The sequence below is a fragment of the Ornithodoros turicata genome, unplaced genomic scaffold (assembly GCF_037126465.1).
Source record: "Ornithodoros turicata isolate Travis unplaced genomic scaffold, ASM3712646v1 ctg00001183.1, whole genome shotgun sequence".
Lineage (NCBI taxonomy): Eukaryota > Metazoa > Arthropoda > Arachnida > Ixodida > Argasidae > Ornithodoros > Ornithodoros turicata.
Genome location: NW_026999493.1, coordinates 94761 through 119830, shown reverse-complemented (window position 1 = coordinate 119830; position 25070 = coordinate 94761). Strand labels below are relative to the sequence as shown.

At 45.6% G+C, this 25070-nt stretch overlaps 1 protein-coding gene and 1 long non-coding RNA gene across 2 annotated transcripts; both read left to right on the top strand.

The window, feature by feature from the left end:
- The first annotated feature begins 277 nt into the window (after positions 1–277).
- On the top strand, positions 278–1465 carry LOC135376628 (uncharacterized). The gene has a single exon (XM_064609142.1). It carries the CDS (start codon positions 278–280, stop codon positions 1463–1465), a length of 1188 nt encoding a protein of 395 aa, XP_064465212.1.
- A 15387-nt stretch (positions 1466–16852) lies between these two features.
- Positions 16853–17743, top strand: LOC135376626 (uncharacterized). Its single transcript, XR_010417775.1, has 3 exons — positions 16853–16948; positions 17236–17292; positions 17370–17743. It is a non-coding gene; the product is annotated as an uncharacterized LOC135376626 (long non-coding RNA).
- Positions 17744–25070: the final 7327 nt, after the last annotated feature.

Here is a 25070-nt window from a genome sequence, read left to right as displayed (position 1 = left end):
GTGTAGCTGTGCTCAGGTGTGCTCGTCCGAATACTTTGGCTGGAAGGCGCACATGTGACGCACTCTATGACTGTATCGGAATGAAGCCGATAGTAATCTTATCTGTTGGCATGCCTTCGCCATGCCTTTGTGTCGACACGTTCTCCCCCTACCGTTCTGTATAAAACCAGGTAAGAAAGGAGCAACAGGTTGTTGCTCTCTGAACTGGCACTTGTAAGCCTGGCTCATCCTGATACATGGTGTCAGAAGTGGTAGTGCCCTCCCTAGTGCGGCCAGAATGGAAGGGCTCCGACCGCCGGACCCCTTACTACTTTCCGGAAATGTAGCCGACAATTGGCGCAAGTTTAAGCAGAGGCTGGAACTTTACCTGGAGGCAACGGAGGTCGAAGAAAAACCGAGGACCGAAAAGAGAAAGATAGCAACCTTGCTGCACGTAGCAGGACCCGAGGCAGTGGAGGTTTTCAACACGTTTTCGCTCACAGCAGAAGAAAGAGCTAGCTACACGACGTTGCTGCAAAAGTTTGAGGCCTACTGTACTCCGAAATGCAACGAGACCTATGAGAGGTATGTCTTCAGGTGTCGAATGCAGAACGAAGGCGAGCCGTTTGAAGCATTTTATCGGGACGTCCAGTTAAGAGCACAGTCCTGTAATTTTTCCACGCTGACTGATTCATTCATCAGGGACCAAATAGTATACGGTGTATGGGACGGAAATTTGCGAGAAAGGCTCCTCCGAGAATATAATATCACTTTCAGCAGTGCGGTCCAACTTTGTAAAGCCGCGGAATTGACGGAAAAGCACAACAGGGCGTGGAACAGGTCTGAGAAAGTAGTCGAGCCGGTGATGAAGAGGGAGCAGCCGAAGATTAACAGAAAATGTGGGAAATGTGGCAGGAAGCATGAGATAAAGAAATGCCTAGCGTATGGAAAGGTGTGTCGCCAATGCAAGAGGAAGAACCATTTTGCAGCATGCTGTAGAGCAATCCGGAAGGTAACAGATGGGGTGTATTTTGAAGAACGCGCAGATAGCGGCGATGATTTCGACGTCCTGGAGGTTGGAAACAGCATAGATAATGGCGATGAGTGGCTCGTGACAGCATCTGTTTCGGGAAGAGATTTGCAGCTGAAGGTCGACACAGGGTCACAGGCCAACTTGATACCGCTCTCGGTGTATCGGAAGATAAGCGCGGGTGTGCCCACGAAGCCTGCGGCAGCGGTGCCGTGCAACTACAGCGGCGGCATTATCAGCCACGTCGGAACAGCGCAGCTGCTCACCAAGGTCAACGGAATTGAAAGCACTGTGGAATTATTTGTGACAAAGAGTCCTCGCCGAGCGATTCTAGGCCTGAAGGCCTGCAGACTATTTGGTTTGGTGAAGTCCGTGGATGCCGTGGCAAGTGCATTACAGCTCAAGGATCCGGTAGCGTCTCTGTACTCCAACCTTTTCCAAGGCGTTGGATGCTAGAGAAGACAGTACAAGATGGTCCTGACAACGCATGTTATCCAGTCAGCACGACGCGTACCTCTCATGCTAAGGAAGCCACTAAAAGAGGAGTTGGATGGAATGGAAGCGGCAGGTTTTGTGACCAGAATGGAGGAACCATCTGACTGGGTAAGCCCTCTCGTTTTAGTGAGAAAAAAGAATGGCAAGCTCAGGTTATGCATGGATCCGAGCCACATAAATCAGTGTTTGAAACGCGAACATTTCGTTTTGCCTAAAAGAGAAGACCTTGAAGCAGAACTGGCAGGCGCCACATTTTTCTCGAAGCTAGATGCAAATGCAGGGTTCCACCAAATTCCACTAGATGAGGAAATATCACGTGTGTGTACGTTTGCAACTCCGTTTGGGCGTTACCGCTACAAAAGATTACCCTTCAGCATTGCTTCTGCTCCTGAAGTGTTTCAAAGGACAATGACTCAAATTTTGATGGCCTGGAAGGTGTCAAAGTGTACATAGATGATGTGCTAGTGTGGGGCAAAACTCGTACAGAATATTATGAGCGCTTACGTAACGCGCTCGAGGTGTGTCAGCAGGAAGGAATAACACTTAACCCCGACAAATGTGTGTTTTCTGTGCAAGAGATTGCGTTCTTGGGCGACAAGATAAAAAAGGATGGAATACAACCAGATCCTGAACTTACAAAAGGAGTTTTACAGATGCCTACACCATCGAGCAAAGAAGCCGTGCAGCGGATGCTTGGACTCGCCACGTACTTTGGTAAATTCGTACCACATCTTTCCCAGAGAACCGCAGCTTTACGAGGGCTTCTTAAAAAAGAGTGCTACTTCGAGTGAACCAAGGCGCATGACGAGGAGTGGCAAATCCTCAGGGACGCCTTAGCGTCGTCGCCGGTCTTGGCCTTCTACGACCCGGCCTTGGAAACTAAAGTGTCACCGGACGCATCGCAGTGCGGACTTGGTGCAGCTTTGTTACAACTGCATGGAAAAGACTGGCGACCAGTGGCATACGCTTCGAGGGTGCTTACAGACGCGGGGAACAGGTACTTGCAAATAGAAAAGGAGGCTCTAGGCAATGTTTTCGGTTGTGAGCGATTCCATGCCTTCATTTATGGTAGATACGTTCTTGTGGAGACAGACCATAAGCCCCTAATCGCAATCTCGAAAAAAAATCTCGGGGACGTGGCGCCACGCTTGCTACGTTTTTTTCTTCACATGATGAAGTATGATTATCAGCTCCGGTACATTCCAGGCAAACACCTGCAATTGGCGGACACACTATCGAGAGCGCCGCTTCGGGTGCAAAAAGCGGAGTGCGCAGATTCCGATGTAGAAGTGCATGCGGTGTGGACGCTTTCTGCAATGGTGAGTGAAAACACAATGAAACTTCTTAGGGCCGAGACTGAAAAATACTTGTGTCTACGTGATGTGGAAGTCGCTCTAGAGAACAACGAAGAAGTGCAAGGCTTGTTCAAGCCATTTCAACACGAACTATCTGTTGTCGGTGGTGTTGTACTGAAGGGAACCAAAGTGATAATACCAAACGGACTTCACAAGGAGATGTCAAAGGTCAGCTACGCCGATTTCCCGATGTGTTGAAACGGTTGTGATATTCAGAACGAGCACATCCAACTGCCCCTGAAACGCACCTTCGTTTCTCAATTTTGTCTTCCTATTACGAAAATTAATTCATCAAAGAAACCAAAACAAGCCATGGGCGCAGCCATTTTTGTGACGTAGATGGGATAAACCTGCTCCATCTACGTAGATAGAGAATCGTGCGTCTGATTGGATGAAAGCTGAGGCTTTCTCTGACTTCCCTGGCGTCTTCTCCCGTTTGCGAGGAAATCGTTATGGCCGCCGGCTACGATGATTGTTTCGTCCGAAGTAATCCCGAGAACTATTGAACGATGGAAACAACAACCGCGAACTCACCTCAACATCGTTTTCGGCGTGAAATTGTGATTATGTGCTCGAGAACTTCGCAGTTCAACCGTTCAGCTGCCATCACGTCAACCAGTTTGCTGTTTTTACTACAAGTGCAGGAATGGGGAGCGATTGAGCAACAACGTGAGAATTGGTGATCGTTTGAGCATATACCTGCAGGGGACTGGTCTTCAAAGAAAGAAGGCCGTATTTCTGCCATGCACATCGTGCGATTGCCAGCTTGTTCCACGAGATACATATATTATGCAACATCATAGCGCGACTGCAATGAACGACGTAGGAAGTATCGTGACAACTCGAACTGCATTTCGTTGAACCATTCCTCGATTATATGAGAGTGCTCATTAGAGTTGCCACGCACACAAAAAGTGTTGGATGTAGTTTTGTAGTGTGTTGTTTATCTCGTAGAGCGCATCGCGGCATGTAGATCGAGAGCCATTATAACGCATTTTTTGCATGTTTACTTGAGTGTGCGCATTGTTCTATACCACACAGGCCATATACATTTTTTCTATTTTCATTATTTTCCTATTATTAAACATGTGCTTAAAATTGCGAACCAACTGCCACTCAAGGGTATCCTTTGCCACCAAATTAGTCAGTGACAAAAGGTATGTGTACTATAAACAAATTTTATAAGCCATGTGGAAATGGTTGATGGAGTCCTCTGCCTTCTACGGTCACTTTCATAGCAAAATTCACAATAGTCCAAATGTTTTCCTAGTCCCACAAATGCCCTGACAAGACAGAAAGACTCTTATCAAAATTGGACGCGGGCTTGCTTGTCCAGAGAAACAAATTTGAAACTGCAGTGCTCAACATAAATAACTGCATGCTCAGCAACTAAGGCTGGTGAAGGCCGTAGGACCTAATATTTCTTGGTAAAAAGGACCAAAGGAGAAAGCCCCTGCAGCGTATTAATGTTGTATCAAAAAGTATAACACCACAAAATTTGTGAGAGTCAGTTGGTGTATTTAGTTATGTTGGTCACCTCCTGCACCAATTTTAATAAGATTCAAATGCGTTGCTACCAACCAGGACCTAAGCCTGACCTATGATCTAAGAATAATAATAGTATCTATCTATGACCTATATGGACCTTCAACACTAGTTTGGTCTAGGTTTCACACGTGGCTTCTAGTAAAATTCGAAGCTGCTCTGTAGAACTGACAGGAGACTTGCAGAGTAGATAATTTTTTATTTATATTTTTCAAAGAACATGTAAAAACAATGTGCTGTACCAACTGTATTCAAGAAATACAAATATACTTTGTTTTAGCTATGTGCATATTAGCAGATTACAGGTGACCGATGACACACAATGGTCGTCAAGGGTGAGAACACAAGAATACTACCACTGCAGGCATTGTCCTGAAATTCTAAGTCACCATTTGTCAGAAAGCAATGACCACGCACAGCCCAAGGATCATATTGAGCTCCTTCCATTATTCTTTTTATTGACAGCATGTTGGTTCAAAGAACGGTTCAACAGCAAGCGAGCTGGTGATAGCGTCCATGATGGCGAGACCTGAAGAGGAGATACACGAAGGGACATAAACACGCTATGTTGAGACATTGTGTATGTCCCTTCTTATCCCTCGTCTCAGGGTTTTTCACCTTGGACCTTCATGATGTTTCCTTCGGCAAAACTTTACATATTTTTATGTAAAATTGTGAAGGTACAGCCAGGCGCTGTTAGCAAATCACACAGTACTTTTCTTGAGTCAAGAATCCATAGAAGCTACACAGTCATCTTCAGCATTGCACACATATATGGGACATGTTAATCACTTTGGAATGTCACAGACATGTCATGGAGGCCGGCACATGATTAGTGGTACTGAACAGACAACTATTTGTCATAGTTTAGGCATAAAAAGCATTTTTGTCACCTGCATGTTGAGACAGATGTATCTCTACATACTTTGCCATGTCACAAATATATGAAGCAACAAATGTACCCTCTACTTTATTATGGTTATTAGTCAACACTGCCAAGAATGTGGGAACACAGTCTTGTACCACCTACACTCTTCAAAATGACCTTCACACACGACACATTGTAGGTCAACGAGACTCCAGAATGATGTCCTCTCCCTCCCCATTAGCTGAAAACATTTTTCTAAAACCTTGCATAAGGGGAAGTTAGTACAAGAAACACACACATTCCTTTTTTGAGCAAATCAGTATTCAGAGTGTTACCGTACTCTGGTAGGCCTGCAGTGCATTACGTGGTACAGCACACACTGTAAAAAATTTCACCGTAGAACATATCCACACATATATGTACAATGCTGTATAGCACAGTAAAACCTCCAAAGTCGGACACCTCCCTACCTCATAAAACTCCCCATGATTTCATTGCACGGGCAGGCTCCCATTGAAACTACATGGGGACGAAATTCTCTGTCGGACACCTCCCTATCTTGGAAGTAGGATAGGGTTTTCCCTGCAAAGTCGGACAAAACCCTGGCCAAATTACCTCAATATCGGCCCATCTTTGCACCAAAAAGACCCAAAATGAGCCAGTGGCCTTGACTTTTGACCCTTTTTTCCCCTATACTGGTCTCAGCATTTTGTTGCTTTAGTTTTTAGAGCCCAAAAACAAGTGCTGTCAGTCTACATTGTAATTCTTTATGTGAGCACTTGTCTTCAGTTTGTCTAGAGCCTTTGAACGAGCACTGCACCAAAGCTATGAGAAGTGGGCTGACGCTTCAGAGACAAGTCCTTGCTGCTCGAAAAGCTCCAGAGGTAATGCCATTGAGTAGAATCTGAACAGAATTGAATATACTAAAATCAGTAATAATTATCAGTGAAGAGTGGGTAGAGGTACCACTACCAGGCACCACCACCAGGTACCACTAAGGACCTTAAATTGAAGAAGGGAGGCATTTCTCACAGCTGTGATCTCTTCCATTTTTTGTTGCCGTCATATTCTGTAACTCGGACACCTCTATAAGTAGGAGACGCTTCGGCTGCTCCGCGGGTGTCCAACATAGGAAGGTTTCACTGTATTTATGTTCCGTGTCATGTGACCACAAACAATATATGCTTTTGCTCATGCTGCACACCACAGGCGAATTGAGCTGCATGTGAGGATAATAACATGAAACCCGAGGCGCGGAGGAAAAGGCATGACTTTACGGTCTCTGTGTCAGTTGTTTCATGTTGTAATTGCGTACCACCTGGCCTGTACCTGAGCATAGGTTTGATGCATTGTACACGCACCATAGACATGCAGTAGGTGGTGTGTTGTGTAGTAATGCCACTGCCAATTGAAGAATAATGCTCCAGGTGGATTGTTTCAGTGCAATCTTGAACTATGCATACCAAGGGGTAGGGCATCTGCGTGACAGGTTTACCTGGAAGTAAGAATGTAAATGTTAGCTGAAGTCACTGAATAATTAACATTATCAATATACTGCTGCAGATGATACAAACAATAGCACACAAGATGCTCCAATATGTTCTGCAGGAATGTCTCTGTACTCACAATATTAGTACAGCAGCTACAGAAAGGCATAAAACAAGTTTTTGTATACATGAGACCACTTGAATGCAACAAAAGCTTCTGCTGCACTGCCAGAACGCCACGGCGGACAGATTTACCTTACTTCACTTGAGAAAAAGTATGTACTGTTGCACACCTGATGCTGTTTGAATGTCTTGAAAAATATAATTTATGACCGAAAGACATCAACTGGGAGATTTCGATTTACCTTACTCAAAACTGAGAAAAAGTATGTGCTGTTGCACACATGAAACTGCTTGAACTGCCCTTGAGCGCTCTGGAAGAACACCTTATTTGTGACCAAATACAACAGCTGAGCCAACATTGTATTCATACCTTACTCAAACTACACAAGATGTGCTGCCGTGCATATGATACGATGATACTGCTTAAATGTACTCTGAAAGCGCTGGCACCTCAGGCATGGTTGCTCTTAGCTAGCGAGCAACAGCAATGGTATACGAACACAAGAAGTCGAGCACAAGTGATGGAATGCACTTGATTAATCAGAAAATGAAATGTCCTCAGTAGTAGGTGTCACTGTTCCGTCAACAAAAACAGATGAACTTTGAAGGGGCGTCTGGTTGGCACTGGTGACAGCCTTCAGCTTGAAACCCAGACGGTGATAGTTGAGACGTGGAGTGCAAGCTTTTCGGTGGTGCCAGAATGCCTGGGAAATCATTTAACAAATAAGGCAATTCCAAATCTGTACTAAGAATACACCCGCTGGGGCGTAATCTCTAAAGGATGAAGCAGTAACTGACAGATAGCGTATTTTTCTCTTCTACGTGATGCAATTTGCACCGCATGACTGACTTGTCTAACATTACGCGTCTTACCTTTATCTGCTGCCTAGTCCTGCCCCTGCAATCTCCTGCTGCAGATAAGGTTGGCACAGCATCCCGGACGAGACATCTTCGGCTTCTTGTGAAACAAGTTGCGCATTGCTTCCGTAACATTCGTATGAGCCAGATGAACAGATCAAATCGCTGCTTTCGAAGGTGGCACCCAGTCGGAGTTGTAACCGATTGTTCCAGTCAATAGATTTCTCCTTCGCCTTTCGGAAAATTGTGGTTTGAAACATTGGAACTGCATGCTGAAGTGTTCTTGCAGACGGAGCAAACGCTCACGCATTCTCGACACGCAGCACAGAACACGAATCACACCAGGAAGACTGTACTGGCCTAGAAAATGCTTTGCAGTCGAAGGAAGAAAAACTCACGTTCCTCGTGGGTTTAGTGAAGTCCAGAAATATACTGGCTCCCTAATAGCGAACTGTTTATCACTTCCCCAATGTGAATCTGCGCAGCAGACGGCTCGGCAGAAGAAACTGGCCGGCTTGGCGGAAGAAACCAAGCCAAAAGTCATGCCAAGCCGGAGCGCGGGCAGACCACGAATGTCTCGTCGACACAGGGTTTGCGGGCCACAAGACGGGATGTCAGTGAAACTAAAAATTCACTTTTTCGGAAAACCGCGAGGAGTTTGGGATAACTATTTTGCATACATAATCAGTGTTCCCTTATGAACACATCGTGTGAGTACCATTCCATTCTGTAACACTCGAAAATCGGCGTAGCTGAGCTTTAAGTCGTGTTCACGAAGGCACCTCGGAAATACAAAATGCATGGCAAGAGCTCGTACATGTTCTGGCCAGGAATGAACGCAGACATAAAAAATATGGTCGCAAAATGGAGTGCTGGTAGAAGGTACGCCTACCGCCAACACAGGAACCTCTAATGATGCGACCTGCTCCAAAGCAGCTATGGCATCGTGTCGGAGTTGATTTGTTTCAGTATGCATCCAAGAATTACTTGGTTGCCTTCATGCGACCTCCAACTAGTACACTAGTGCACGCAGTGTTATTAACACCCTTGCCAGCATTTTCTCAAGTATATGATATGGTGGTATAAAACCTGGTAATAAAGGAGCAACAGGTTGTTGCTGTCTGGCACTTGTAAGCCTCGCTCATCCTGATACAATGACGGCATGTGCGACGCATCACTATTCGGACGCACCCATTCTGTAGCAGACGACAGCACCAATGGTGTCGTCTGCTATGTGAGTGGTGGCTTCTCGTGTTCTTCTAACCATGTGGAATATTCTGCAGTTCAGTCAGAAGATATTCTGTAGCAGACGACAGCACCAGTTGTGTCGTCTACTATGTGAATCATGCCTTTTCGCGCTCTTCTAACTGCGCGGAATATCTAACAGTTCAGTCAGAAGATATTCGGTAGCAGACGACAGCACCGGTGCCGTCGTTTGCTACACTTCCGCTCCAACTCCCAATACCTCAGCATCATGCAGCAGCAAACTGCTTCAGTTCCATCAGCAGTTTTTTTTTTTTTACTTTTTCTTCCACTAGAATACTCTACAAGATGCCCCTCGTGTGAACACGCGGTTATAGTGCTCAAAAACACCATGGATTAATTCAGATAGTATCCGGATTGAATTGAATAGCATATGGATTTTTTCAGATGACGCCCGGATTAAATTGAATGGCGCTCGGATTATTTCAGATGGCACCTGGACTAATTGAGATGACGCTTGGACTAAAATGGATTGAAAACCTGTAGACATCGTGGGCTGTCACCCTCGTGCTATGGTGGAGTATAGTCATATGTGTTGATGTCATGGCGGAGCTATGAGATTTGGGACCCGGTAAGTGACGTATGCACCCTCGAGATCCAATATTGCGCTTTGTGTGTAGTATTTAGGGCATTACAGGGAATGGAGGCATCAGAATACAAAAACAAAATATGAAAAGTCACTCAAATGTCATCGTACAACAGGAACAGCCATTACCCGAATTCAATACCGGATGATAAATTCGTTTCCGTTTCTGCTTTCGGTAATGGAGGACCGTGATATGTGTTTACGTTTCTGTTATCGTTACCATCTCCAATTTTGGTAATGTACCGTTTCTGTTTCTGTTACCATTACCCTTCCTCGGCTTGCGCAATATCCTTCAGGACACGACTGAACGTTTCAATCATTCCATTTCACTTGGAATGGTAAATGGAGGACATGACGCGACATATCCCGCGTTCCCGTATAGGAAGTCTCTAAACTCGTGAGATATAAATTGTGGTCCATGGTCCGTGACTAACTCCATGGGGTAACCTTCCCGCCTGAAAACATTTTGATGGAAATTCACAACAGATGTCGTGGTGGTAGTCTTCCTGAATGCTACTTCTGCCAGCTGCCGTAGTAGTCAATGAGTGTTGCCACAAAGCCGCAAGAAGCTGGTCCATTTTGAAACGGTCCGGCCACGTCAATGCCTAGTTTTACCCATGGGCGTGAACGTAAGGGCACTGGGTTCAGCGGTGTTGCAAAAGTTTTTGCCGACTTATCAGCTGCTTGGCATGTAGTACATTGGTACACCACGTTTTGTACCTGTTTGTCCATGTTTGGACACCAGTAGTGCAGTCTGATCCTCTGCTTCGTTTTAACGATTCCCAAGTGCCTCCCAAGTGGCTCTCACGTGCAATGCTGATTATCCGATCTGTCAACGCAGAAGGAACCACAATTCGTGATCCTCTCAACAAAGGTCCCTCCACTTCTGACAATTCGTCACGTATTTGAGAAAAGAGCACAACATCAATGGCAGGTCCTTCTTTGCAGGCCAACTCTTGCTTACGTACTACAAAATCTTCTGCAGTGTTTCACCGGTGCTTGTTGCCTCTTGAAGTTCAGTTTCCGTGACGCAGTCGGTCAACAAAGTGATCACTTCTTCCTTCGATTCAGTCATTTCTGGTCCAGACACTGGAGGTCGAGACAATGCTTCTGCGATTACGTTGTCTTCCCCGCGCTTGTATATGACAGTAAAGCTATAGTTCATTAGACGGTCATACCATCTTGAAATGCGAACAGGACGGTGTCCTGATCCTTTTGATGTCAACAAAGTCACTAAGGCTTCATGATCCGTCTGCAGAACAAAATCGCGGCCCCACAACTATGTATGCCAGGGTTCCATTGCAAATGCGCATGCAAGGGCTTTCCGTTCAGGGGCAGAATACTTACGCTCTTGAGCGGAGAGTGTTCTAGAAGCAAATGCGACCGTGCGAATGTAATCTCCGTGCAGCTGTTGTAGGGCAGCACCCAAGCCATACCCTGATCCCCCTGTGGTCACAATAGTGGGGAAACTGCCGTCGAACATCGCTAATGCAGGGCACTCACTTAGTTGACGTTAGATGCTTTCAAAGCACCGTTGTGCATCCATTCAAACGGCTTTTCTCCTCGTAGCAGGTTTCTCACAGGGTCCACCTCAGTTGCAAAGTTCGCAATAAACTTGGAGTAAAGTCCTATCAATCCAAGTAAAGAGCGTAGCGTACGGCGGTATGTTGGAGCAGGAGGGTCCAGTAATGCGGACACGTTTGACTGAAATGGGCACAATCCATGTGCTGAGATCTGGTATCCATTAAAATACACTTCTGGAGAGCGAAATGTACATTTTTCGTTTAGTTTCAGCCAGCTAGACACACAGTCTTACATAGTCTTGCTGCAGCTCTTTTCCTCTTTGCGGCGACTACAGGTGATACCCACTGTGGTACATCTACCGGTTCGATCACGTCAAGTTCAAGCAGCCGTTGGACTTCCAAGTCTATTTTATCCTCGATAACCTGTGGTAGTGGTCGATACATTGCTCGAGTGGGGATTACATCCTCTCGTACTTTAATGTAGTGCGTGAACCCTTTAGCCAGTCCTAGTTCTGGGAAGCAGAACTGAAAACTTCTCGCCTGATCTCTTCGTGACTAGAGTCATCTTCCTGAAGCTGGGTCTGTAGGCAACTCAGTGTTGCACCCTCAATGGTAATCTCTAGGGCCATTAAAAAGACTGTCGCATTCGGAACCGTGGTTACGAATCCAATACCAATGTGTTCGGTACACTACCACCGAGCTATTTGCCAAATTTTCTCCTTCCAAAACTGACCGAGTAGACGAGGAATCGAATTTAAAAGATCCGGTTTCGTTTTGATCCTCGAAAGCGCCAGCGCCAACAACATCGCGTGACGCAAGGTGGAATCTGGCTAATCCGCTGTGAAGGACGCTGTCGCCTGCCGCCAAGTCTGGGGCTGCTTTGTTTTTTCCCGCACGTCGCCAGTATTGACATGTGACACTTTCTAGTGACGCGGATACTATCTCTACGCTTGCATATCCTTCGCGTGAGATGTCGTTTGGAAACCGACGCAGCGTTCCTGACTCCAGGAAAACTTCCTTCGAAAACCTCGATGTTTGATTTCGCACGCCTAGGATACAGCTACAGCCAGGGGCGCCGGAACAGGGGGAGCGACGGCTCCCCCACATTTACGAATGGGGGAGCGCGGCTCCCCCAGTGTCAGCCCAGCGTCGTATTCTTCTACGGTGTAACGGAAAGGCCCGTGCATGTGTTCTTTCGGCAGCCATAAATTTAGAGAGCAACAAACAGAGAGCCTACCACTGTCACTGTGCGGAGACCGTTTGAGAAGAGCTACATACCAAAGGTGTCAGGTTCACAGGGTTCTGGAGTTGACCATGGCAAGGTTTGTGGTACGAAGTGCACTGTCGAGGTTTCGAAGTGCAATAAATCAGTCCGAAAGTGTGTACCGGTAGGCGCGAGCATTACCAGACTCATCCACGGGGTGAGGGGGTTGGGGGGGGGGGTAGAGGCGCAAACGGGAATCGCGAAAGGCACGCAAGACACAAGACATCTGGGGGAAATAAGGATACAAAGATACCGCCCGGTTGAAGGTTGTTATAGGGGCGGTTTGCCAGGTGCAGCCACAGATTTCAGTCGGTTGTGGCCAGGGTGCCCACTTCGGGCTGGCGTGTGGGACCTGTAGTACGACAATAAGTGCGATTGACTGAGACGAAACGTCGCACCGGTGTTGTGTTCACGTGTCGGATTCCAACGGCAACGTCGAGGGAGCGCCATCAAGTTGTCGCCTGCAGCAGCGTTACATGATTATCAAATGCCAATAGACATCGGAGAAGCCCACACCTCCGGTAAGAGATATGTATCGCAGCTTGTTTGTTGTCTTCATATTATGTATATGTTCACTTGTCATGGTAAAATATTCTAGCTGTTAACCGGATTGCTGGCTCCTCACTTTCCACCGTACTGATGTCCAAAACTACCCGCTGTTGTCATTTACCCGGCTTTTCCTATTGAGTCGCCCTGGACTGATAACGACAGCGTGACACCCAGTCAAAGAGCTGGGTGTCAAAGGGACACATTCTTGCTGAGCTCCAGACCGCCCCAGGAAATTGTGGTTTCTCCGCAGAAGGCTTGCGGATCGGACGATATTCGCTTCCAGTCGCGGCACGCGTACATGCCGCGACGACGGTTACCGGGGACAAGTCCCCGAAGTTCCTTACACATTACTTGTCATAGAGATCTAGGCACTGCGCAGAAGTAAAAAAAAGCCTGGACGCACTGAACTCATACCAACTAGCCCACCACCAAGCGCTATTTCATTAAAATACTTCTGCAATGCTATTTTAGATCTACTGTACAAATATGCAGATGTCGTTTGCCTGGAGCACGTTTACAGTTTGTGTAGCAACCCTGTATAACGCCTGCATGAGCCATCAAGGAAAATAAGTGACGATTATGATGATGATGATGATGTTTATGGTAGCACTTTTTTTCGCTCCCCCACTGGAAAAATAGTTCCGACGCCACTGGCTACAGCCAGACCCCAGACGAAGCGAAAGTTGGAAGCAGCTACATCACTAGCGGGTATCCCGATGAAGCAAGGAGTGTTCATGCTGTCCGTGTACGCACCTCGCATTTCACCGATAATGTGTACCAGGATGAGAACATCATGCAAGTGCAACTTGGATTGACACAAAAAACGAACGAATTGAAACTTGACGCCGTTCCGACAGTGTTCCACGAACAAAGCAAGCCAGCAACTTCGACAGTAAGTCACAATATCTATGTAGTTTCCCAATCGGATCTGTCACTGCGCGTGAGTAACTTAGCAGCAAAAGACGAAATCGGTACAACGTAAGGTATCCCCTAACCTATCCCCTCGCCTGGTCACCTCGCCTGGAGCTGACCAGGTGACGTACAAAGCCCTCCGGAATCTCCCCTTATGTGGGCGTCAGCTCCTCTTGAGGCTCTTTAACAGAACCTGGCGGACAGGTGAAGTTCCACGCGGATGGAAAACTGCAATGGTTGTTCCTCTTCTGAAACCAGGCAGGTCAGCGCATAATATTGATTCATTTCGCCTGATTGCCCTCACAAGCTGCGTTGCGAAGACAATAGAGCGCATGGTTTTCCGCCGCTTGAACTGGTACCTGGAGAGCACGCGGTTTTTTCCTGAAGTGATGGCAGGATTTCGTCAGGGACGTTCAGCAATTGACAACGTACTCGATCTCGTCGCTGAAGTCCAACAAGCAAAGGCTGAAGGCAACCTCACCGGTGCAGTTTTTCTCGACGTAGAGAAAGCTTATGACAACGTGTTGCACAGCACCATCGTCGCGACGCTACAAGAGGCGGAAATAGGAGGTTGCGCCGCCTCATGGATCCAGGACTTTCTAGCTGACCGACGCATCTTCGGGCGCACAATGGAAGGTGACACCGCTTTCCATCCAGTCCGTCGTGGTGTCCCACAGGGAAGTGTATTGAGCCCTCTCCTCTTTAATGTTATAATGGCTTCGCTTCCCGCACTGCTTCGTGATCATACCCGCATCACTTTGTACGCAGACGACATCTGCATATGGACCTCTGAAAACCCGTCGAGACACCGTCCAACGCCGGTTACAATGCGCCTTGGATTCTATTGTAGAATACCTTGCTGACCGAGGCTTATCGGTCTCTCCTGCTAAGACCGTTGCCATGGCTTTCACCCGACGCTCATTCCAAAGGTATCCATTGTTCGTCAGTGGGACACCGCTGGACTTTGTGCCTCATTGCAAGTACCTTGGCGTGACATTAGACAGAGGCATGACGTGGTCCCGGCACGTGAAAACAATAGCCACCAAGACCAGCGGTTTTGTAAATGCTTTACGTTGCATTACTGGATCGTCGTGGGGCCCTTCATGCGCTGACCTCCGTCACGTGCACACAGCGTTGATTCTGGGCACATTGCGGTACAGCCTGCCTGTTCTACACGGCCTCAGCATATCCGGAGAGCGTGAGCTTCTCAATATTCAGGCCCGAAGCCTCCGTGTCTGTTTGGGAGTTCCTAGAACGACAGAGACCTATTCTGTCCTAGCAGACGCACGCGAAACTCCAGCAGGCGTCCTACGAGACGTGGAAACTCTCCGGATATATGCGCGGTACCTCACACAGCATCCTTACCAACATCTTCGGCTCATTGATATTGACTGTCCGGACTCCAGCATTGGTATTGCTGTTGACCTCCTGAAAGTGCACCTCCCCACCACGCCATCAGTGCTTTCCTATGCCCCGCCGATGTGGACTCTTCGCAGGCCTCCTGTATGTGATCACATTCCTGGTCTTCTGAAGGAAAACTCTGTACCTCCCGTTGTTGCTCACCAACTTACACTGGAGCACATTAACTTAGCGTACTCTCAACGACTCCCTGTGTACACTGACGGATCAGTGTCTCAAGGCGGATCTACTGCAGCCTTTTATATGCCAAATGAAAACCTTGAAGTGGCGCACAAGCTCCCCTACGAAACGTCATCTACAGAGTCCGAGCTCTTCGCCATACTGACAGCGTTGAACCACATAGCGGTATCACCGCCTGGCGCTTGGGTTGTGTTCACGGACAGTAAGGTGGCGCTAGAAGTTCTAGCAAATTATTGTTCCAGAACAATCGGCGGCCTAGACACCATGATAGTCGCAATATACAACCGACTTCTATCCTTTGGTCATAGCCTGTGTTTCCAATGGGTACCCAGTCACACCGGCCTGCACGGAAACACCCGCGCAGACGCCTTAGCACGTCGGGCACATGGGGACGGCACCTCCAATAACTGTCTCCTACCACTTTCAGCCTCATCGTGTCGGTTACAGACACAGCGACTCCGTTATAACGGCACTCGGCAGTTTCAAGAGGACGCTGTCCGACTGAACAACCATCTCCGGTCTATCGACCCGTCGATGGATTTCGTTGCCACACACCACTGCTCGCGTCAAGAAGCGTCCGTTCTACACCGACTACGCCTTAATGTCGCCAGGACACCTCTACTTCTCTGTAAAATGGGTCCTCTCCAGTCGCCCAAATGCCCCACTTGCGCTGTTGAAGCTGATGTGCGACACCTTCTCCTCGACTGTCACAGATTCGACACCCCTCGAGCCACGCTGAGACGACGCCTACTCGAGCTGCGGTGCACGGACTTCTCTCTGGCCACTCTGCTCGGCCCAGTACGAGATCACACAGAGCAGTCTGTGACCAAAGCAGTTCTGACTTTCTTGAGAGACTCAGGTCTGATGAACAGCCTGTGAACTCAGTCGTGAAATCTCATTCTTCTTCTGTGCCCCACTCTCACCTTCAACGCATTAACCTCATGCTTTCTTTTTAAAGTCATCTTCTGTGATTCATCTCATCATTCTTTCACGGTTTGTTAGTCATCTTTTTTTTGTCATCTTTGTCTTTAATCTACCTCATCCTTCTTTCATCATCTGGTAGTTTTTCGTTTTCTCCTACTTCCCTTTTCTTTTTCTTTATTTCTTATTTCTTAATTTTCTTTCTTTCTTTAGTTATTTCTTATTCCTTCCTATTTCTTTCTTTCTTTAATTCTTATCTTTTCTTTTTATTTATTTATTATTATTTCTTATTTCTGGAATAGCAAGCCGACGTCCCATTTGGCTGACCTTTCCCCGTTTTTTTTTCCCTTTTCGTCTAATAAACATATCCCCCCTAACCTATGATTAATAACTAGATAAATAAAATACAATAAACGAGTAAAAGAACATGATGTCATTCATATGAACGTGATTGGCTTTTCTCATTGTCGGACGCGTTATCATGAAACTTTCCCTGTTACTGAACCTGTGACTTTTGTGGAATGTGGTAGACATGATTGGTTTTCATGTGTATTACAGCTGCAGGCAGCTCGACAGGGTCAAGCGCAAGTGGTACGTATAGTACTTAAATACATATGTGTTTACAATTTTTTGACACAGAACAATTCGCAAACTATGAACCCCGATCACTAAAAGGAAGAACTGACGCTGTTTGTGTGCTGGTGTTAGAAACAGGCACTATATACAAGCAGTACCTCTGTCTGTAACATAAGCGCCATAAACCACTTCCCAGTTTCCTTTTATCTCGCTGTTTGTGAACTGTTTGTGCGCTGTAGGGCGGCGGTTTTTGCGGTTGTCGTAGCCAACTTGAGGTGCACTTTTGACGTTCTGTGTTATAGAAGGACCAGGTGCTGCTGATCCAAGTCCCATCCATCCATGAAACGGCATCAAAAAATGTACGTGTGTGCACGGCAATTTTGCTGAGAGACCTGGTTTTTGCACTAATGCCTTTACGACGCCTCTGACAAATTAGGATCTTCCAGAACAGTGCTTTCTTCACCCAAGTTCAAGAAGTAAAGAGAATGACTTCATGGCTTCTACTGACATCTCACAGCTACATGCCAAGACAAAATAACTTGAAAGAATGAAAAAAAAAGAAAAAAAGGTCAATTTCAGGTCCACACAAATCTTTGTGCAGAGGCTGACAACAACAACGTTATTGTGAGATGATGCTGATGCAGCGTTGAGATTAAGCCCTTGTTTCCTTTTTTGCAATGCTATACATTACTGCTGGTTAAATGTAAAATGATGCACCTACCTCCAGACATTAAAGGGTCTACCAGAGATGTAGTGTCAATTCAACAGAAAAGCTGCATGTTCTACGAGGCACTGTCACATAAGCATTGGCCAAATTTGCTGTCCTGTGAGCTTTGATAGGAAATGCCGTAGATAGTAAGAGGCCTCTTACTGTAAAAGGGAGGTGCATTATTCGAGTAGTGGGGTCTGAGGCATGAGGGTTATTTCAGGATGTACTAACCCCAGACTTGTACGTATCTTGAGTACGTACTCAAAATACAGTATTTTAAATACTTTTTCCGGTATTTTGGTACTCTACTCAATACTTTTTGTGACAAGTATTTTTAATGTATTTAAAATACTTTTTTCGGTATTTGCTACCCAGTACTCAAAATACTTTCCTTCCTGGTCAAGCCATATCTAGCACACTTCCCGCCGTGCCGAGATTTTCAGCTCACTGGAATTTAACCCCCTTTTCTTCGTTCTTTTTTCGGGAATTCGCGAATCTGTCATATCCTCTTGTACAATAGGCTGGTCCCACCTTGCTTGTCAATAGCCAACTTCGTCAGAAAGCCGTTCCTATTCATATTGCCAGGTGAATCACCAGGGGATTAGGTACAAGAGAATCTCAGCATTTATTTCCTTGGTCACCAAACCAATAAACACGTGCCAAAGGTTGAAAGACCCGAACGGACATACAGGACGAATTACGAATTGGTTCGGAACATATCAACAAAGTTTACTTGGGTTCATCAAAGTTCACCAAACATGATGAAAATGAAAGATATGCTTCAGCATGGCTGATGAAATTTATTCCTTTCATTTGTCCACGTTCAGAATACGCGTTTCACTTACAACTAATACTAAAGTGCTTTAAAGAGTATCTTAAATACTTCTTAGAGTATTTAGTACTCTACTCAAATTACTTTCAGTTTTGTGTATTTTACGTAGAGTATTTGGTATCTTAATTTAAATACTTTTGCGCGGTATTTCGTACAAGTCTGACTAACCCTTCCAACATTTTACACCTGGTTGTGCCCAGAGATCGATCCAGATCCACCACAACACCCCGATTTTTTTTTGTCCTGTGTACCACTGTTATAATGAAACCGTCCAATTTACTGTCCAACCATCCCGTTTTCATCGCAATTGAAGTACTTACGAAACTGTTTATTTTATTTTTTATTTTTGTGAGTCCCCGCTTCAGATCCCAAGGGACATTGCCAGTGTGGTGCACGCTGATAACTGTCTGTGCATAGCAAATAATAAATATCTGTGCGTCAAGAGTTGGATGTGGACTTGTGCAATGGCTCTTGAATAGACAACACTCAGTCAACACAAAGATTTATTCACATTTGCGTAACTTATTGCTTGTCATTATAATTATTATGTTACATATACAAGAGGTAATGCTCTGCCAAGGATCTCTGAAGTTAGTCTTGAAAGCTCTTTTGAAAACAGTGGTGCTAAAAAAATGGATCAATGGCAGGTATCAAAATTTGTTTCGCTGTATCAAGGCAGAACAAACTTCCATGGGAATGACACATTGTGGACATTCCCAGACAGATGTATCCCCTACTATGATAATGAGGTGTAACTGTACCATTACTGAGTTATGAAACGTTACCTGAAATTATATGACGTGTTATATCCCTGACATGCTATAATACTGCCAACGATAAGAAGCATTACACTACCATTAAAAGTATAACTGTCACTTATGGCCAGGTACTTTATTGCTCCTGCCTATTCCTTTGCACTTGTCGGGATTACTGTGGTAACACAGATTCTGTTTCACACTTCTCAATTGGAAACTGCGCAAGTCTATTATGGTGTAGGTGTGAACAGGAAATGAGGCGCACTAAAGGTGATAGTCCTGATAGGACCGGGATGGAAAAACGTTGGCGAATCATGCGGACGACACACCCAGGTATCTGTCGTCTGTTTCTCGGTCCAAGGTATCTCCAAACTCAGCTTGTAAAAACACAATAAGCAGTGAACCTGACGTAGCTATAAAAAGAAAGGACACTTTCCTGAACACGTAGCACAGTAATTTTCTGACAATCAATCTAATTCTAACCCGGCCCTTGAGTTGCACAGTTCGTTAGAGCCTTTGTAACTTTCATGGGGCATTCGTCGTGTGTGCAAACAACAACGACAACAACGAAAATAAGGATTGCTCAAAGTGCCTATCTATCGTGGGCACAGTAGGCGAAGACTGTGGTCGTCGCTGCAATACTGCGGTGGATACACCACCAGAAGTTCTGGCCGAAGACAGAGAGCTGGGAACAAAGCGTAATGCGTCCTCACACTGTACTTACCCGTCATTGCACAACTCTGCCACTTCACCAGCAGTGCAGCATATATGTACTCATATCGGTTCCTGGGGACCACAGACGCCGCACAAACACTTGGATTGTTTCCTGCGTCGTAGTGTGAATGTCACGGGATTAAGTATTGAGCACTCCGATCATGAACGTACCTAAAGCAGTGGTCCTGAGGCTCGTTCTGTTGCGCTAACGCAGCTGCGACACGTACATCACCAGCGACTTGCAGAAGAAGCGGATCCGCCGAATATGGGCCGTCATCAAACATGTATATTCGTCACGAGAGTTATTACTAAATGCATTTGAACAGCACGATTCGCCACTTCCGCGTTCCGTCTCCGCCATCTCCGTATGTGCCTTCGCCTTCGTCTCCCTGACCTTGCTCATGCAAGCTGCAAGTCGCGGGGACTCCTCTGGCTCGCCGCGTTCTTATTGGTCAGATTCCTTGTGACGTTGCTAAAGATTCTCAGCAGGGAGTTCCGCTTGACGACCGCATCCGTCGTCTGCTGTAGCGCCGCTTACACACGAATTATGCAAAAAGTATTCCGTCGATTGGAATGGGACTTTCGGAGTCATGATCAGTGAAGAACGGGGAATCTCATTTCACTGTGGTTTCGGAATCGATCTGTGGTCGATGCGACTGTCCCTATTAAAGCGTCCGTCCCAAAAGTGACGTTTCCTTGGGTACAACGTAGAACAGAATCGAAGCCTCTTTCCCTTTGTCCCTGACATCCTGGAATGTGCATCCCAGTACATCTATTCGCTTGCGTAAGTAGTCAAGCAGTTTGACGCATGCCGGTCTCAAGGACGTGCTCTCCCCAAGAAGTAAAGGGTCAGTAGCAGTAAAAGGTCATCGTGTCGCAAAATGGAAACGGATGGTCCAGTATCTACCAAGAAATTTTTGCGGTTTCAACTGATGCCCACATTCACCGTAATCGTATTCTTCCGTGGGCCGTCTACTTTTAACAAACACAAATTCTCTTCTTCAGTTTCCTCTGATTCGACTACTTCACGAGTGTCCGCTTTATCTTTTTCACCTCGTCACACTGCTGCATAGTGTCCACTTTGTGGCATTTCGTGCTCTCACGGTTTCTTGCTTTGCAGTGTGAGGAATTTGCATTGTGGTCATTTTTGCCACATCGGCAACACAATCGCTTCGAAGTAGATGAACCGCTGGATTTCTTCTTCGCCGAAGCCAGTTTCTTCTTTCGCCCAAAGTGTCCCCCTTTTTGCAGATTGTTTACTTCGTGGGCGTCATCTTGCATCTTGTTGGCCTCGTTTAGTGCCTGCTTGACTTGAGTAGCAAGGGTGACAGCCTTGTCAAGTGATAACGTGGATCATTCCAACTGTAGTTGTTCTCGTACTTTGGTGTGTCGTGCCTCATCATCGAGTTTATCACGAAGGGCTTCGTCGAAATCGACTCCAAAATCGCATGTCGTAGAGAGGCATCGTAACGCGGAGACAAAATCTTCGATGCATAGTGCTGGGAGTGCATGTGATATGCGTTGTAATTCAGTCCCAACTGCATCCACAAGCATCGCTCTCTTCTTTTCGGGCCTAAATATTCTATCTTCAACACGTTGCAAGTAGTTGTCAAACATCCGACGCCATTCCCGCCATGGAACAGGAGGCTTCCCCGGCTTGTCCAGGAAAAATGGTAGGGGCGGTAGATATAAAATCTGAACCCTTCTTTTCAAATCGGGCGATAAAAACATGCTTACAAACTACAGGCCTATCTCCATCTTGCCTGTTTTTTCGAAGGCTCCAGAAAACCTAATCCACGCACGTCTGGTTTTATTTCTAGATAAACATGCTATCATCAAGGAGCAACAATTCTGCTTTAGACCAGGGCGTTCGACAAAGCTCGCACTCATGCATGCAAAGGATGAAATTATGGAAATTAATTATGAAAAATGGTAGGGGCGGTAGATATAAAATCTGAACCCTTATTTTCAAATCGGGTGATAAAAACATGCTTACAAACTACAGGCCTATCTCCATCTTGCCTGTTTTTTCGAAGGCTCCAGAAAACCTAATCCACGCACGTCTGGTTTTATTTCTAGATAAACATGCTATCATCAAGGAGCAACAATTCTGCTTTAGACCAGGGCGTTCGACAAAGCTCGCACTCATACATGCAAAGGATGAAATTATAACTAACATAGAAAACAAACAAATAACACTAGCTATTTTTCTAGACTATTCCAAGGCCTTTGACGTTGGCTGCACTACTGAGTGCGGGGCCTACCATTAAGTCTTATCGCGTCACACTTACAAAATAGAAGGCAGCAAGTAGTACTGGGGGGAACCGTGTCTGATGCGCTTACCATATACACAGGCGTGCCACAAGGTAGCATCTCGGACCATATTTCTTCAGTTTATATGTTAATGACATAGCTAAGATATCAAACACGGCAAAATTCATTCTGTACGCCGGTGACACGACTATACTTATCGCAAGACGGACCCCTCAGGAAGTAATAAAAGAGGGAAATGATATCTTAGCTAAAATAAATTAATGGGCCGAAAGCAATTCACTTCGAATAAGCCCGACGAAAACCAAGGCAGTTATCTTCAGGGCAAAGAATAAACCCTAGCCGCTGTTCTCAGCTTATATTTGGGCAATTGCCAGATCGAAATTGTTGACAAAATAAAGTTTCTAGGGGTACACTTTGAAGAAATATTGTCCTGAGACAACCATGTAAACCACCTTTGTTCCAAACTCGCGAATGTCACAGGAAAAATGCATAGAATAAAAGACATTCTTCCATGCAAAGTAAAAATCACTTTTTTTAATGCACTTTTCCTACCGTTGCTTAACTACTGCCATCTAGTTTGGGGAAGCACTACCTTGTCTAACATTTACATGATACAGACTATACAAAAACGATGTATACGCATTATTGGGAACACTGATGGACGCCAAGCAACTCAAAATGTATTTCACCAATACCGCATAGTTCCACTGGCCAACCTGTTCGGGTACAGATTACTCTGCATGTATAGTGCGTCTCTGAGAAACAACAACAATGCTTTCTTCTCGACTGTCAGGCTTTCGCCAAAGACCAAAGGCTACAACACTATAGGTGACACTGTGTGGTATTGTCCTTGCACACGCACATCTTATGGAGAGCAAAGCCTTTCTGCATGTGTTATTGCCGCGATTACTTAACCAGCTGGGTTTTTCTCCGTCATCCACCATGCCTGCGAAGAAACATATTAAAAATTTATTCTTTGATTCGTGAGAATTTGCTAGTAAGCTTGTTATTCCTACACACTTGTGTGATGCATTATCCTAGTCTTATTGCACCTTTCTGCACTGTGATTATTGTAAAACATGTATTTTTCTTCCGTCTACTCTTATACATCATACTAGTGTTTTTTGAACCCTTCTGCATTGATTTTTTTTTCGCTAACTATGTTTTTTCATGTCTATTGTATGTATATGCAGTGTATGTAAAATGCCAACGCGTCTCCGACTCTAGGAGTCTAGGGCCTTCGTCAAGCTACAATGTACCTTTTGTGAGCCCACCTCCCCCACTTTAGCGGAATTACAATGAATTGAAATTGAAAAAAATTGAATATGCAGACATGATGGACCGATGCGCTCAGTAACGAAATGTAGTAATGCAGGAAAAAGTAGGGTCTATGAAATGTCTCACCGCAAGGCGGATGGCCGCGGATTCGTGAGAACCTCGTCGCCGAAATTTATATAGTGTTTTGCAACTGATCTCTATGTATAAAGGCTGGATAGCGGATGGGTGAGGGTATCGCGGGAAAGGGTACGCCAACCGGCCGCCATATTGCGGTGCTCAAAAGAGCCATTGCAGCCCATTGGAATGCATGTAAGCTGGGACAAGTTTTGCTGTTTGTGAGCGCTTCCCTTGCTGCTTCGCTAAAATTTTGCCACGGATCGCTGCAGAAATCCTTCCTGATTGGGTTCCTTACGTTTTTTGTGTGACATCCCGTCACATACATGTTATTTCCTGTCTATTTTGTACTCGTGTGAGGTCGTGTCGTTCCAATTTTGTACTTTGAACTTCGATTATGTGATTTCTGGTTTTGTGTGGTGTTGTATTTGTTGTGTTACGTTTCCTTTGTCGTCTGTCAGCGTGTGCAGCCGTGTTGCTTCTCGTGTTTCTCCCATTTCCTTTCTGCTCGGGGATGTGGTATGCCAGGGAGCAGTATTCTCAGAATTGACTATCGGCACTCAGCAATGTTTGGCACGTTTGTTTATGTAACCACCTTAGTATGCTTGGGTATAAACATTATGCTTTGCACAGGAAGTTTAGATATGACTAGTTATGAAACGAAATGCTCAATGGCACTACAGCACTTCCAAATGACTAGAATGATATTAAGTATGTGATATAAAGGCTATATGACGCTAAAAACATATCGACTAGAAATATGTGCACTGGGGAGGTAAATGGCGATAAAGACAGTTCAAAATGACTAGAGGTAGAGTGAATAAGTTATAAAAAGGCTAAGTAGCACGGTCTTGTGGTGAAAGCTCCAACATCAAAGTATCACAAGACCAGTTGCAACAGCAAGTTTGAAGCAGTCAACCAGGTAAGTGGGCAGAGTGCATGAGCGGTTGTTGAATATTATCAACCTTGACAATTTCTTTCGCAGATGAGGCCTGGGTGTCACCTTCTCTGTATATATTCCTTGGCAAGGTGGTACAGTCCGATACTGCTGTAGCACTGGGAAACTTCTTTCATCAGACGGATGACATTGTTTTCATTTGGGCTGCATTCAAACATATGTTGTCGCAAACTTAAGCAGGGAGAATAAAGAGTAGACATTCGGAGGTTGAAATATTATTTATCGTCTCTAAGTAAAGTAAACATGCTGGAACGCACCAAAGAGACATGTGGCTGGAGTGTTTGTATGTCCCACTAATACGAGTTGGCATGTTAGGCAAAATTTTCATGCAATACCCTTTTCTTTATATACTTTTGCCCATCTTAGTACTGTCCTATCCAATATGGAGTGGCTTTTAACTGCATATGAATGTTCCAGCCTCAGAACATCAGTTCTCTCATGAATGCATTATTCAGGAATGTTTTCATATATAGGACTAGTTGCAGCTTTAAGATGCCCTTCAT